The 15,740-nt window shown below is 33.4% G+C and overlaps 1 protein-coding gene across 3 annotated transcripts; it reads left to right on the top strand.

Annotated features, from left to right (window-relative positions):
• Positions 1-5,498: 5,498 nt before the first annotated feature.
• Positions 5,499-10,274, top strand: LOC120073731 (transcription termination factor MTEF18, mitochondrial-like). Of its 3 annotated transcripts, none has more exons than XM_090311426.1 (3): positions 5,499-7,104; positions 7,759-7,855; positions 9,956-10,274. In XM_090311426.1, exons 1-2 carry the CDS (start codon positions 5,736-5,738, stop codon positions 7,851-7,853), a joined length of 1,464 nt encoding a protein of 487 aa, XP_090167552.1. In that variant the 5' UTR covers positions 5,499-5,735; the 3' UTR covers positions 7,854-7,855; positions 9,956-10,274. The 3 variants fall into 3 exon arrangements, with proteins under 3 accessions (XP_090167552.1, XP_090167551.1, XP_038882474.1); XM_090311425.1 differs by lacking the exon at positions 9,956-10,274 and adding an exon at positions 8,132-8,428; XM_039026546.2 differs by lacking the exon at positions 9,956-10,274 and having other exon boundaries at positions 5,500-8,428.
• The last annotated feature ends 5,466 nt before the right edge of the window (positions 10,275-15,740 follow it).

Raw genomic sequence — 15,740 nt, 5'->3', positions numbered from 1 at the left:
AGCCCAACGCATAGCTCAATGCATAGTGGTGCTTAGCCTTGTCTCAACCCGTGCGTTAACCTTGAGCTATCTGCTTATTCATCTCAAGCAGTTGCCTTCTTGTTAAAAAATTTCCAAATTCAACTTATAATTCAAATAACTTATTATACAGACCTTATCTCGGAAAATTTTCTTATACAACTTGTTTAAAATTTTCTTAACATACTCACTTTAAAATTTGAGCCCAGAATTCTTGTGGTTTGGCCATAAACTTCAAATCTTCATCACTGGCCCTAAATCACCCGAGTGCTCAACCTTCTAACAAATCTTTCAATTTTTAACTTAATTCCTTTGGAGTTTCCTTTCGGCAGCCTTACTTCATCAACTAGACTCATCAAACTTTCAGATGGCTTTGGAATCACCGCAATAGCACAAGTAGATTGCTCAAATCTTGCTTCTAAAGTTAGCATTTCTTTTTATACTCGAGTCTACACGCCTTACTTTAATTATTAAGTTGCCACCTCATCCCTTAAGTGGGATTAGTTTATCTAATCACGACAGCTGACTACTTTAAATCGTGATTAAGTTGATTACCTTCCCTTAGTCATCTCGCAAGGCTTTAGTCAATGGCACTCATCAATGCAAGGGCCACATTCTTCCCAATCGCATGCTACCTCTTTGGCCACATGCCCTCTTGACCAACGTCAGACTTCCTTTGTCGTGACCTTTCTTTGAGCATTGCATAGCCTCAATCAATACATGGCTCAACCTCATCACACCATCAGTCAGGCGCACATTAGCCTTAACGCATACCTCACCAAGTAGCGCATGGTTCGTGTGCCTTGCATCAACGCCATCAATGCATACCTAAGCGCACGCACAGCCTCCCAACGCCTAAGGCCTTCAAGGCCCTTGTGTGTGCATCCTTGCACCACACCACGCACCTCAACGCCTACTAACCTCAAGATGAGCTTGGTTGGCACATGCCTATGATTAATGCATGGCTACCCTTTGATTTCCACATTCGCCTATGATTATGCCATTGCCTCATCATGCTCATCGCCCAAGATCGTGCCTTGTCACATACAACTACTAGCTCACTAAAGTCCAACAATTTAAGATAATTAACCCCAATTTATTCGAAACTTGAGATGTTACAGATAGGGTCAAATTTTCCATCATATAACTTGATACTTGTAACCTTAAATTTCAGGGGTAGAGCTTCTTTCATTATTTGATCAGAGAAAGGTGGATCTACCTATTCAATCAAAGCCTCGAGGTTGACTCCATCTATTTCTCTCGTTCGTTGGATGTCTCCTTGAATGTTACTATTTCCTTTTGAATTCTTATAAGCTCTTCTTTCCATGGGTGGGTTTCGATCTCGGCTTCGGCCTTGTCCCTTATGCAGTGTTTTTTTTTATTATCTCCCTCAAATAAATTCCTAAGGTCATCCAGCTTCTTGTCCTGCTCAGCTCAGCCTCGACTTTCTGCAGATAAGGCCTTGCCTTGTCTGTATAATTCCTTGATACGTTTTTTATGTTCTCTGCATTGTTTTGATTTGCTATCCTCAGCCCTAGAGCACTTTTCTTTGTCTTTTTGTTATTTCTTTAAACAAGCGATTCCTTCTTCTTGAGAACTATTCTATTCTTTGTAAGAATCTTCTTTTAAAAGCTTTAGGATCTACCTCAGGTTTCTATTTAGAACATCAACCTTCTTTTTCAGAGCCACAATTTTCTCCTCTGCCTTTACCTTTAAAGGTTGAGGCCAAGGCAGGCTTTGGATAGGCTGATTGTATTCTGTTCGACTTTTATTAATCTGGGGATGCCTCTCCTCATCTGAATTTCTATTTCCTTATTGGCTTATTAGTCCCTTGTCCAACTAGTGTATCATAAATTCTTTTTGTAGATAACACACACCTTCCCCATATATGGCGCTAACTATTGATCTAGTCAAGTAATCTCACCTGAATACCACGTACCTTCAACCGTGAATTTGTAATTTGGAGAAGAGGTTGCCTGCAAAAAGAATCAAGTAAATAACATCCCAATGTGGTGCTCGCCATAAGCACTTTGATGCTTAACTTAGTAATTGCACAAAAGTCAGGGCAAGTAGATTTTTAGCGAGAAGTTGTACTTCCCTTCTATAGTGTTGTCATCCTCTGTTCATAATTGAACTTAGAGGTCTTTCCTATCCATTTTGAATTAGGAATTTGATTTCTTTTTTTCTATTTTGAAACCTGACACTTGGAGCATAGATTGGGCCATTGTGGATGTTCCAACTAAGTGGACCAATCCATATTGGCCTTTCTTTAAGGGGTGGATGGGCCTTAGCCGAGGTGGGCTGAGTGGGCCTTTTTAGGCTCAAATCCCTTTGTCTCATTTGTTGGAACTATCACGGTCCTGTTCTTGGCTAGTTTCAGGTTTGTTCTTTAGAGTTAGGTAACTCTCTTAGTCCAGTTTTTACCTTTAATCTTTTACTAGTCCGAAATTAATTGTTAGAGAGTATGGTAGAATCGAAGATGAGACACAGGTAAAATGTAAAAGGAAAAGCCAGGGGGATTTGGGAAATGGGATGTCACTAACTCACTCTTAGGGTTAATAACAACAACAACAAAAATAATTCAGTTTGTTTCAGTTTGCTCCGATTTTTTTAATTGTGACTCGAGAACCAAACCAAACTATTTTGTATTCTTTTGAACAAAAAATTTACATTTATTTTAACAACTGAATCGAATCAGTAGGTTTGGCTCTGTTCGCCAATTTGACTCGTTTTTTTAATACTCCTATATGGGTGCAGCTAAGCTCCAACTTTAGGGACAGAGATCATGCTAATACCACTAAAAGAAACTCATTTTGGGCAACTAAGGGCCTATTTGATAACATTCCCGTTTTCTGTTTTCTGTTTCTATTTCTCATTTTTTGAGAAACTTACCTGTTTGATAATCATTCTGTTTCTTGTTCCTAAAATTTGATAAACATTCCTAAAAATGTGACCAAAATTGAGGTACTACAAAAAGTAGTCTCTCATGTTTTGTTTCTATTTTATTTAAAGTTGTTTTTAAATTGTATCAAAGTGCAAATTTAGTTAGTTGGTGAGGAAGCATGCCCAAAACACTCCTTAGCTTCAAATCTTAGAATCCAATCTTAAGTGTGACGTCTTATATTTTGTTTTTCTTTGCTTTTATATTTCCTTTTCTCTATATTTTTTATATTTATTTTATAAATATTTTTTTCTTTATTAATTTTTTTATATCTACATGTTAGTTTAATTTTGAATTTTCAAATATTTAAATTTATATATTATTTTGATTTCAAATTTAAAATTTTCAATAGAGTTGTTTTCAAATGTAGGAAAATGAACCAAAATATTTACAAATATAATAAAGTTAATTTTGAATTTTGAACTTTCAAATATTTAGATTTATATATTATTTTGATTTTCAAATTTCAAATTTTCAACACGATTGTTTTCAATACGGTTGTCATGATAAATACAGATAGATTGTGATTTATATATTAGCGCGATCTATCGCAGATAAACTGTGATATTTTACTATTATTTTTAAATATTTTCAACAGTTTTGTCATTAAAAATAATTTCCTTTTTCAATTGTATATACAAATACTTTTTGGATTTTGAATTTTAAATTTTGCAATATGCATTTTTATATTTTTTTAAATTTATATATATTTTTATTTTTCTTACATAAAAAACCAATTATAATTTTACAATATATAAATTTTATTCACTAAGATATCATTTAGGTTCATTTTAATATTTTTACAACCACGACATTTACATAATAATATAATTCAGTTAGATTTGATTCTACGTCATTTAAAATTTTAAAAAAATTACTCGAGTGAGAAATAATATTGTAAATCAAATTTTAGCAAAATATGAATAATAGAAATAATTGTATTATTGTTAGTAATTTTACATCGGGACTTATGTGTATTTGATAATATTTTTATATTTTAATGTATGCTATATATTTTTTATTTTATATAATTAGATTATATTTAAACTATAAAATGTGGAAAAGAAATGTAAGGAAAAAAAAATACAAAAAATGAGAAAAAAAAATAGTTATCAAACAAGTTTCTGTTCTTGTTTTTTTTCAAGAATCAGAAAACAGGAATAGTTATCAAACATATTTCTGTTTCTTGTTTTCAAAACAGAGGAAACAGGAAATAAGAAATAAAGAACAAGAAACGAAAAACAGGAAATGTGAAAGTTATCAAACATACCCTATGAACCCGTTTGATAACATTTTCATTTCTAGTTTCCCGTTTTCCGTTTCTTGTTTCTTATTTTCCATTTCTTGTTTCTTGTCTTTGAAGAATTGGAAATAGGATTATGTTTGGTAACTATTTATGTTTCATGTTTCTTGAAAAAAAAAAAAAAACATAAACTTGTTTGATAACTATTTCTTCGTTTCTCGTTTCTTATACTTTTCCCCCTTAACTTTCCCCTTATTTTATATTTTAAATATTATTTAATTATGTAAATTAAATAAAAATATATAACATGCATTAAAATATGAAAAAGATATTTATATTATCAAATACAGATAAATCCCAATGTTAAAAAGAAAAAAACAATGATAATATAAATGTTTCTATTCATATGTTGTTCAAATTTGATTTACAATATTATTTCTCACTTATGTCATTTGTCACAAAATAACGTCGATTGAAATCGAACTCAATTATAATATTATGTAAATGTTGTGGTCGTAAAATATTAGAAGCTAAATAAATGTTTTAATGAAAATAAAATTATAAATTATAAAAATTTAACCAGTTTCCAATGTATTAGAAATAAAAAATTTTAATTAAAATAATATATAAATGTGCATATTGTATCAATATCTAATTCTTTTTTAATATATATTTATCACTATATTAATTTGGGCTTCTAAATATTTCAGTTACCCTTATAGGTGTTTATGGGTTGAGTTGGGTCAGGTTGTAAGACTTTTTAGACCCAACCCAATTGTTCGGATAATAAATTTTTTTTCAACCCAAATAACCTTTATGAAAAAATGAATCCAACCCAATCCAACTATGAAATATTTGGGTTGGGTTCGTTCGGGTTAACCGGGTCATTTATTCATAATTTTATTTTAAAAAGAAGCAAAACGTAAATATGTAAAAATCTAATTTAATTATTTTCATATATTGAATTAAGATTAACAACTCAATTTCAATTTATATAGCGAAAATTTTCTTTTTAAAGTACAAAGAAACTACTTTTAAGAGTTGTTGAAGAATAAATTATTTAAAAAATATTAAAATTAAATAAAATTAAAATAAATATATATACAAATAATTATGTTATAAGTAATAAATAATATACTTTAAAGTTAATAATAAATTCGGGTTAGTTCGGGTTATATTAGGTGAACCCATAAAATTTTCATTTATTTTTTAATCCAACCTAAATTGCGAATTGAGTTGGGATATGATTTTTTCGGGTTATCGAGTTTTTTTAAACACCGCTAGAACACTCCATCTATTCTGCTACCAAATCAAAATAATTCGAAGCTCCAAAGTAGAAAAAGCCCTAAAATTCATATACCAGCGTCGGCGAACTTATCAAAACTTCTCGTAGTCTCAACCTACAAATTCTCAATGGCGAATCAATAGTATTACCAAATTACAAGTTCCCAATCTTCTGGAGAGGTACCATTTGAAATTTTATTTTTGATATATGTGTAATGAGCTTGATCTGCATACATTGTGTATTCTGTCATGTCCTACTTGCAAAAACTCGGAGCACTTTCCATGCTTTCTTCTTCGATTATTGCTGACAACAAGTTTAACTTTGTTCGAGTCTTGTACTGGCAAATTGGGTTTTCCCCTGTTGCTTCAGGCCCTAGATTTTATCGAACTAAAAAGGCTCCCCAAACGGATGAATGTGGAAATTCTGGAGAAATGTTGAATATGGGTAGTAGAAACGGTCATCGGATTTCTCGGGCCACTAGGAAAGAGGCTCAGGCTGCGTTGTTGGAGTATTTGCATTCTACTAGAGGGATTCAATTAATGGATGCTGAAAATATGAGTAAAAATTCGCCAATCTTTCTTGGAAAACTTCTGGGAAGAGTTGAACATGAGGGCGATATTGGGCGGTCAATTACGCGATTTTTACGCTACCATCCAATTAATGAATTCGAGCCTTTCTTTGAGAGTGTGGGCTTGCAACCTGCAGAGTATGATGGGTTTCTTCCTCGCAATTTGATGTTCTTGAGTGATGATGATTTATTGCTTGAGAACTATCATGTGTTGTGTAACTATGGAATTGAAAGAAATAAGATAGGGAAGATATATAAGGAGGCAACTCAGATATTTCAGTATGACTATGGTGTTTTGCTGTCGAAGTTAAAAGCATATGAAAAACTTGGTATCGGCCAAGCTACTGTGGTTAAATTTGTTGTTTGTAGCCCCTATCTATTGGTTGGTGGTGTTGATGATGGGTTTGTCCAGGTATTAGACAAATTGAAGAACATTGGATTTGAATCAAGCTGGGTTGAAGAACAACTGACGGATTGTAATTCCTATAATTGGAAGAAAATTCTTGGGTTGCTTTTCAGGTTTGAACAAATGGGTTGCAGTGATGAGAAGTTGGCTGATTTAATCAGCCAACATCCAGATTTTTTATTTGAGGATTCAGGAAGTAAATCACTTTCCTTAATTGGGTTGTTACTGAAAATGGGATGCTCAATGATCCAGATATGTTCCGTGTTACTGCAATTTCCTCAAATCCGAGTTGGTAAGTTTGTTTCAAATATGAGGCTATGCCTTTTGTTCTTCAATGAAATAGACATGGGTGTGCAAGAGATAGGATGCCTTTTCAGATCTCATCCCCTGTTATTGGGATTGTGTACTCTGAAAAAGGCTAGCAGCTTGCTCCATCTTTTGAATGTTGGGAAGAAACGGCTTTGTCAATTTATTTTAGAGAATCCGGAAGAATTAAAAAACTGGAAGCTTGGAACAAAAGTTTCGCCATTACCAAACTCCGGGGAGATTGTGAGATCAAAGCAACAGAAAACTCAATTCTTGTTGAAATTAGGACTGGAAGAAAACTCAACTAAGATGGAAGAAGCACTACAGGCGTTTCAAGGTAAGGGAACAGAGCTACAAGAGCGGTTTGATTGTATTGTGGAAGCTGGCATTGATGAGAAGGATGTTTACAAAATGATTGAAGTTTCTCCAAGAATCCTTAACCAAACAAAAGATATGTTAGAAGAAAAAATAGATTTTTTTTTAAATAATTTGGGGTATCCTGTTTCATCATTAATAAGCTTCCCTTCATATCTTTGCTATGCGACTCAGAGGGTCACTCTTAGGATCGCAATGTGTAATTGGCTCAAGGAACAAGGAATAGTCCTCCCGATGTTGGCATTAAGGACTATTCTTGTGTGTTCGGATGATACATTTCTAAGACGGTATGTGAATCATCATCCCAGGGGCACGGAAGTTTGGGAGAATTTGAAGAGAGAAATATATTCAGATTCTATGACATCTCTAGCTTATTAGACCAATCTTGTTTTAACATATTCTTCGTACCAATCGATGATGAATTGCTTTATAGCTGTTATGCTACAAGTTTTCAATAATTCATGGAATTGAGGGCTAATCTGCTGTCAAGTTTGTGGAAAAGTGTGATATTCCATTGAACGAGAGCAACTTTTCCCTGTCCAGGGAAATGACGGTTGAACTTCGTAATGCTGTATCATTTTCACAAAGTACTAACAAATCATTATTCGAAATGCAGGGAAATTACTCACTATTCGAGCTTCTTTTAACAAAGTACTAACAAATCATGGAAATTTGAGGCATCCCTTACTCACTAGATCTGAAATCCTCTAGAGGTATATCTTATGTGCTTTTGTGGCAAAGCATTATATCTCTCATTCTATCATTGGTCTATGATCGCATTGCGTCTAAATTTCTAAATGTATGTCGATAAACATGTGCTGTAGGTTGTGGTAGACCATCTCTCTTCATGTGCAATTTTGTAACTATTTATTTAACACAAAGAATTGGAGCTTTCTGAATATATTACTGCAAAGTTGCATAATTTCCCACATTGTTAGTTTAAATTGTATCTTTAGCTTGTGATCATAATACATTTCTACACGAGACAGGGAATTGGCTGTCCCTTAAACTCTTGCTGTTGGTAGGATTTCTTTGCCGATGAAGGATACATCTCGAGATTGGCCTGTTGCAATTGCAAGTACTGTTTGTATATATGCTGTGGCAATTCATATCATACTAGAAATTTAATGTTTTTATTTTGGAATTAACCCCATTTGTTTTGGCTTTTTGTCATGGTTGTAAAAGATAATTCGTTTGAAATCATCATAGACACCTAGTGGTAAATAGAAATGCATGACCGTGATAAAGGATTAAGAGGGGTATATAATGAGTTCAATTCATGGTGACCACTTATCTAAGATTTAATATTCTAAGTTTTTTTTTTTACACCCACATGTTGTAGGATCAGACAGGTTGTCTGGTGAGATTAGTCAAGGTACGTGTAAATTGGTATGTATACCCTAAATAGCAAAGAAAAATAAGATATTTTGTTTGAAATGAGGAAATTTTGAATATTAGTTGGTGAGAGGGAACATTTTTTAATGAAGCAGCAAAAACAATATAGATTTAAAAAAGTAAATATAATGTTGACTACAGAATTCAAATACTTTTGAGGTTTCTTAATTCAACTTAGATCGTAAAACTACTACATCGTTTGTAGCAACTTGTATAAACTCTGTAGTAGCTTGTATAATCTCTTAGGAGGCGTGCAGTTCGATACTATTGACATCTTTCTTTTTAGATTCACTTATCTACTCTCTTTTGTTCACTCGTCTATGGTTTCTTTTTAGTCAACTAAAAAAATTATAGAGGCGAGAGGATAACCTAAAAAGAAAAGAAAAAAAAAACTAATGTTAGTTTCTGACTTTCCAAAAGACGAAATCAATATGGACGAAAAAAATACTTATTTTTGAACTTTGTTTCTATACTATCTCATTTTGCAAATGTTTTTTGAAACTATCTATTTTAATACTTAAATCCATCCATTTTGAACCGAAATGATACACAGAAAATTTAGGACTAAAGAAGCTATGGCATAAAATTTAGTGACCACAATAGCAACTTTTCATATTTCTTTTGTATATTGATTGTGATGTTAGATTTGATTTTATGCTTTTGTTTGTTACTTTTAAGTATAAATTATATAATTAAGATAGAGTAGGTAAAGTTATTCATATAATAAGTTAAATTAAGTACTAAATATAAGTTGTAAATTAATATATATAATAAATAATCATGTAACCATGTATTAATGTATTAATATACGAATAAAAAAATTATGGAATCTGCATGTGTGTGTATGTGCATGTGTGCATGCATTGAATGTCTATTTGTATGTCCATGCATGAATGTGCATGTGTGTTGTGCGTGTGGAAAAAAGATAAAGGAAAGGGAGGGGGACAAGAAAAAGTCCAAAATAGAAGTTTCATTGCTAGCAAGGGTGTGCAAAATTTGAACCAAATCAACTAGTTTGATCAAATTCTTTTAAAAGAAAACAGAACTTTTTGGTTCATTCATTGGCTTAGCTTTTGAAAATCCAAAGAGAATTGAACCGAACAAAATTTTTAATAACTTTTAGAAAATACCCAATATAATTCTAGACTCCACATAAAAAATCGCAAGCCAATTCTATAGCCTACTAGATTTAATAAAAATCAAACCTAAAAATAATAGGGAACCAAAGTGGAGAGTTCAAATATTGATTAGGGAACCAATTCTCTATATTTTCAGGTTTTCGATCACAAGGTAATCTTTATCTAATTTATTTGATCTAATTGTAAAGGCCCACTAATGGCATCTATATATGCTATTTTTTGTTCCGGATCCAGGCCAACTTTGTTACTCTCACACACTTTATTGGTGATTTTGTACAGTTTGAGCAATTTGAGGCTATTTAGAGCACTTTGGAAGAATCAAGATCAAAGTGGAGTTAATATGACCTAAATTGAGCAACCAAGCCATGAAATAGGGAGTCCAAGATAAAAGTACAGAGGATGAGACATCTCAATCTTAAAAGAGCAACAAAACGATGCTAAAGGAAGCTAAAAAGATAGAAAATTTGACACGACAGAGTTAAGACATTGTCCATAGTGTTTGAACATTACTATGGAGTATATCTCTATCCTACTTTGAAGTGTCTTACTGTATTAATTGTATTGATTGTTTGTATATATGATATATATGATTTTAATATTCGTACTAATTCTCCTGAATGATTGTTTGATTTTTTCTTCTACCCTAGAGTTTATCACACAAGCTATGTAGTCATGGAAAACCAAAAAGTACACAAGAGCCAAGCTTGTGTGATAAACTCTAGGGTAGAAGAAAAAAATTAATAAGTTGTAGCTATCTCTCTAATTGATTTTGTATTGGTCTTCACATTGTGCTTATGTTTGTTATCAGGTTGATCTAAAATGCTAGCGTGTTCAACTGATCATGTGATAAGAATTGGTTGTAATGTTTTGTTAATCAACAGACAGGGGAATCAAATTTAAAGGAGTTGGAGTATATAGCAGGATTTTAGGTTACAATTAAAGATAAAACGAGCCAAAGTGAAGCTCAATTGTGTCAACTGAGAATGAAAAAGCCAAAATTACAAATTTGCCCCTGATGACATGGTGTTGGGGCGTTGCCTGGCGCCATGCGCAATGCCAGGAGACAGAGAGCAATGTTTCCTAGAATGCATAGAGTGTCACAACACTGTCTTGTAGTGTTGCGATGCTACGAAGATGAATGCACGTGTTTTGACCAAAAGTGTCACATCGTTATACCCTTGCGGCGTGACATTAGCACGAATTTTACAAATACACAATTAGCCGTTTAGGGTTTATCATGTTCGATTCCAGTTGATTTTCATCCGATTTCTCTCTAATTTCTTCTGCTTTTTTATCTTTTGATGTATCCAAACAATTCCTCTTCGATCTTCATGTCGGTTATGGGCTAAGGAGGTATTTCTAGCTTAGGCATAGAGTAATTTTTCCCAATACTGTTGTGAGATTTAGAGCGTTTAATTATAGTTTCGTATATTGCCTTTGGAATCTTTTACTGTCTTTGCATGTTTATGGTTGTATTTTTGTTTGAAGATGTACGATCATTAGCTATGCATCAAATTACAATATGTGACATATAGTTGTATCCAAGGTAGCAAAAGGTTAGTTTGATTCATTGTCTATGACGAAAAGCATTGCTCTATCGACCTGAGAAGAATTATGTTGAATGTTTAATTAGACTATTGAAATTAAGCACTCACCTCGTGTAATTCCAAGTCTTATTGCGGTTAGTCCAAATTAATTAGGATGCTTCTCATCTAATTAGATTGACTAATTTGATAATTAGACTCCCACCTAGCTTTTCTGGGTAAGTTGGCTAAACTAGACAATTTAGGAAATAATTTGATGAATCTATGATCAAATTGCAAATTGGGGATTGACTTGAGAGCCTAGGCTAGATAGCTTCATGATTCAAATTTATTTTCTCTAAATTTTCTTGCAATTTATTTACTTGCAATCAAACAATTCAATCTTAAACCTCTTCCCTTCAGTTACCTTGAGTTATAAACAGTTTAATAGAGAAATTGAAATATTTCCTATGTTTGACTCGATCTTACCACTGATACTCCTTGTTAATAGAAGTGTTAGATCACGAACATAAATATCATTTGATCAACGAATGGTCTTAACAAATTTCTACTCACCAAATTGGCATCGTTGTCAGGGAGTCAAGTAGTTTATTTACTAAAAGGTCTGCGGTTCTTTTATCGTTCTTGGGTTTTTCTTTCTTTGTTTGACCTAATCCTCCCAGAATCCAACTTTGTTGTATTTTGCAAAATTAGGTAGGGAGGAAAGGCGACTCAAGAGGGGAGCAAGGGAACAAAGAGCTAGAGACAAATAGATCTGTGCAAGAGGCCTATTAGAAGAAGAGCATTTAGAATAAGAAGAAGAAGAAGAAGAAGAGACAAGGGCTCAGCTAGAAGAGCACACTTTGAGGGATCTCATTGCCCCTAACCTAACTCAACAACCATTTTGCATTACCTATCCAGAGAATACATGTAATTTTGAATTAAAAACTGATTTGATTCCCTTACTACCTACATTTCATGGGCATACAAGAAAGGACCGCACAAGCATATTAAGAAGTTCCATATAGTGTGCGATGGCATGAGACCCTACGATGTCATAGAGGAGCTACTGAATCTAAGAGCCTTCCCATTCTCTTTGAAGGACGACACTAAAGACTAGCTCTACTTCTTGCCAACTAGATCATTGACCATTTGGAAGGACATGAAGAAGTAGTTTCTGAAAAAATTCTTCCCTATCTCTCGAGCTGTGAGGATAATAAAAGAAACATATGGGATTACGCAGATAGTTGGGGAGACATTGCATGAGTATTGGGAGTGTTTTAAATGCATATATGCCAGTTTTCAACATCACTAGATCTCTAATGCATTTCTAATTCAGTACTTCTATGAAGGGCTAGTCCCTAATGATCGAAGTACTATTGATGCAGCTGTAGGTGGAACGCTGATTAATTAGACTCCATTTGAGGCTAGGCAACTGATTTCCACCATGGCAGAAAATGAACAGTAGTTCAATATGCGAGTTTTTGGCACTCAGACATCTTTATAAGAGGTAAATGAATTTATAGTTGAATTAGCTGAACTAACTACTCTTGTGAAATAGGTCTTCTCTACAAAGGCACAACCTAAGGAACCTGTAGCTGAAGTGAACTATGTTGGTAACCAATAAGGTGAACAAATGTATAACTACAATCGTTGAGGCAATCAGGGAAACTAGGGACAAAGCAGCTCAAAAGCACCCTTGGAGGATATGGTAAAGAGCCTAGCAGATTCCACCTTGCAGTTGAAGTAGAACAAGGAGCAGTTCTAGAAAACGATCGCCTTCCACATGGAGAGTATGGCCACCCAGATTTCCCAACTACCCAACGAGGTTAGTAGGCTAGACACTCAGTATGGAAAGATTCCTTCCCAACTAGTGTCTAATGTTCGTAATGTCAATGCCATTTCTACAGTCAGCTGAACTGAGAGCTCCAAGATCCTTATTCTTGAACCTGTAGTTAAGCTAGAAAATTTTGGACAAGAAGATACTAAGGAAAAAACTAATGGCTCGCCCAAAAGATGTGGGGTAGGATTTGGTCCATCTCATGGTCTTAATGCTAACATTCTTCGTGCCCCTTTCTCTAGTATGTTGACTGCTGCTTAGAGAGGATCACTTAAGGAAGAGGTGCAATCAATCCAATCTTTTGAGGATAAGAGTCCTACTGCGAGAGGCAAGAAAATTTAGGTTAAGGTCAAGGAAAAGAAAGAGGATGAAAAACAAGAGGTAATTCTTCCAGGTAACTTACCTGTTAAGAAAGATATCCCAGGTACATTTTCTATGCCCTATCATATAGGCACTAGAAAATTTGAGCATGCTATTTTAGATTAGGGTCTACCATAAATATAATGAATGCTTCTGTTTTTTGTTGAGTTCCAATCTCATATTTTGTATCCTGCTAATATCTTGGTGCACTTAGCGGACCATTCTCTTGTCAGGCCATTAGGGTTAGTAAGAGATATGTTGATTATGTTGGGGTTTATGCCCTAAACTCGTAGTCTGTAAATTGTAAATGAATTATTGAATAAATAAAGTGTTATTTACTCTCTAATAAATAAAGTTATATTTATTATTTGCATAACTCAAATCCAATAAACTAAGATCTAAGGTTACTTAATGTAACTTAAATAGTATGTGGTCGACATATAAGTGGATCGTGTTCAAGTAATAACCTAAAGAATTTATAGTATATGGATAAGTTTGGGTGCCTTATCCTAGTCAAACTATGGATACAAACTGCTTTTGTGAATGTTACAAACGATTTGATCTAAATCGTTAATGTAGAGACATACAATTGGGGGTATCCTATACAATGAAATTCTATAAGACTGGACCATGAAACATAATCTTTCTTTGTACCACCGTTGATTGTAGAGATTAATATTTCAAAGATGACCACATGTAACTCGATCTCAATTTTATGTGAGTTATGAACTATTGCTCATGAAGGATCGTCCTTTGATTTGTATGGGTGATAGTCCCGAGTCGTCGGCTCAATATGCCTACCATTTTGGGGACGAAGTGGAGATAAGAGCATAGCTACACAAAATGGAATTCGCTCTTTCTTGCCTTTAGGGTAAGTAGATAAGTTTCTCCCTTAAGTGCTAACTCCGGGACTCGAACAATGAGACCTCACCTTCTCACTGGCTCGAGAGGGACTTTATTTATGGTTAGACCAGAAAAAATGTTCATTAGAGAATCAGTGGTACTTAAAGAGCATGATATAATTACAGAGGTAAAATGGTCATTTGACCCAGCTACAATTACGAACAACTTGTGAAAGATTGACTTATGTGTAATGGTTAAATCAATTGACACGGAAATATTCTATAATTCATAAGTGTACAGCTATGGGTCTTTATAAAGGAACCCTAGTGAAGGGATCTTTGAGTGGAAGCAGATCTACCCAAATCCCAATTTTACAGAATTCTAATTTTACAGATGAAAAAGAAAATTATGCATTCACAAAAAACAAATACAACATGCTAAACAGAAAAATAAATTTGGGTTTCAAAAACCCTTATCTTTGAAGATGTTTCTTCAAATCTCTGTGAAAAACTCGTACAATTGTGCACCACCACAAGAATGACCTCGATATTCTCTAGTGAGAATCCAAGAGGTGTGAGCTCTGGTGATTTTAGATTGAGAGGGAGGAAGAAAAAATTAAGAGGGAGAGTAAGGAAATTTGTTCTCTATGATCTCTTTCAATCACAGAACTGTTCTATGAGAGTTGTTACAGGAAGAAGAAGATTAAAAGAGCCAGAAACCACTCCTGCACGTTGTGAGAGAAAAAGGGAGAGAGAGTCTCTCCCTGAAACTGTAATTATTAAATAAATTAAAATTTAAATAACAAATTAATTTTAATTTTAATAATAAACATATATATATGTATGTATGTATGTATATGATAACAACTTTTATCATATTATATATATTAAACTATATGTTATATCAAATATAATATATAACCTATAGTTTAATATTGTATCCAATACAATATAACCTATAGTTTAATTTCTCTCATTAATGGATTTTAATATAAATCACATTTATATTAAATTCAATTATATGAATCCAACTCATATAATTAATATTTGAACCATATTCAAATATTTATTTTCTCTCATAAATACTTAATACAATGAATCAAATACGTTATAATAATTATATCTTATATAAACAATTAATTAATTAACTATATCATATATAATTAATTCCCTAAAGTAATTTGAACAATTCAAATTAATCCAAAAATTGATTCTCATTAAATCCCGTTGAGCTACTGAGGAGGTCTCATAGACCTGTAGCTTGAAGCTCCAACGGTACATGAATAATTAATTAAACTCTTTAATTAAATTATTCACCATCCGTTAACTCTCGGCACTCCATTAAAGACCGACAGTTGCACTCTTCGCACTATAGATATATTTCTGTGTCCATTGGATATAACCAATCAACAGTACAATGATCCTTCACAAATTGCTTGTAAGTACAGCTAAGTCAAAATTACCGTCTTGTCCCTATAGTTACATCTAACTCCTTAAGT

This window comes from Benincasa hispida, chromosome 3 (assembly GCF_027475165.1).
Source record: "Benincasa hispida cultivar pf3 chromosome 3, pf3_genome.v1.1, whole genome shotgun sequence".
NCBI lineage: Eukaryota > Viridiplantae > Streptophyta > Magnoliopsida > Cucurbitales > Cucurbitaceae > Benincasa > Benincasa hispida.
Note: the sequence above shows the minus strand (reverse complement) of the source record. Positions and strands in the feature narration are given on the sequence as shown.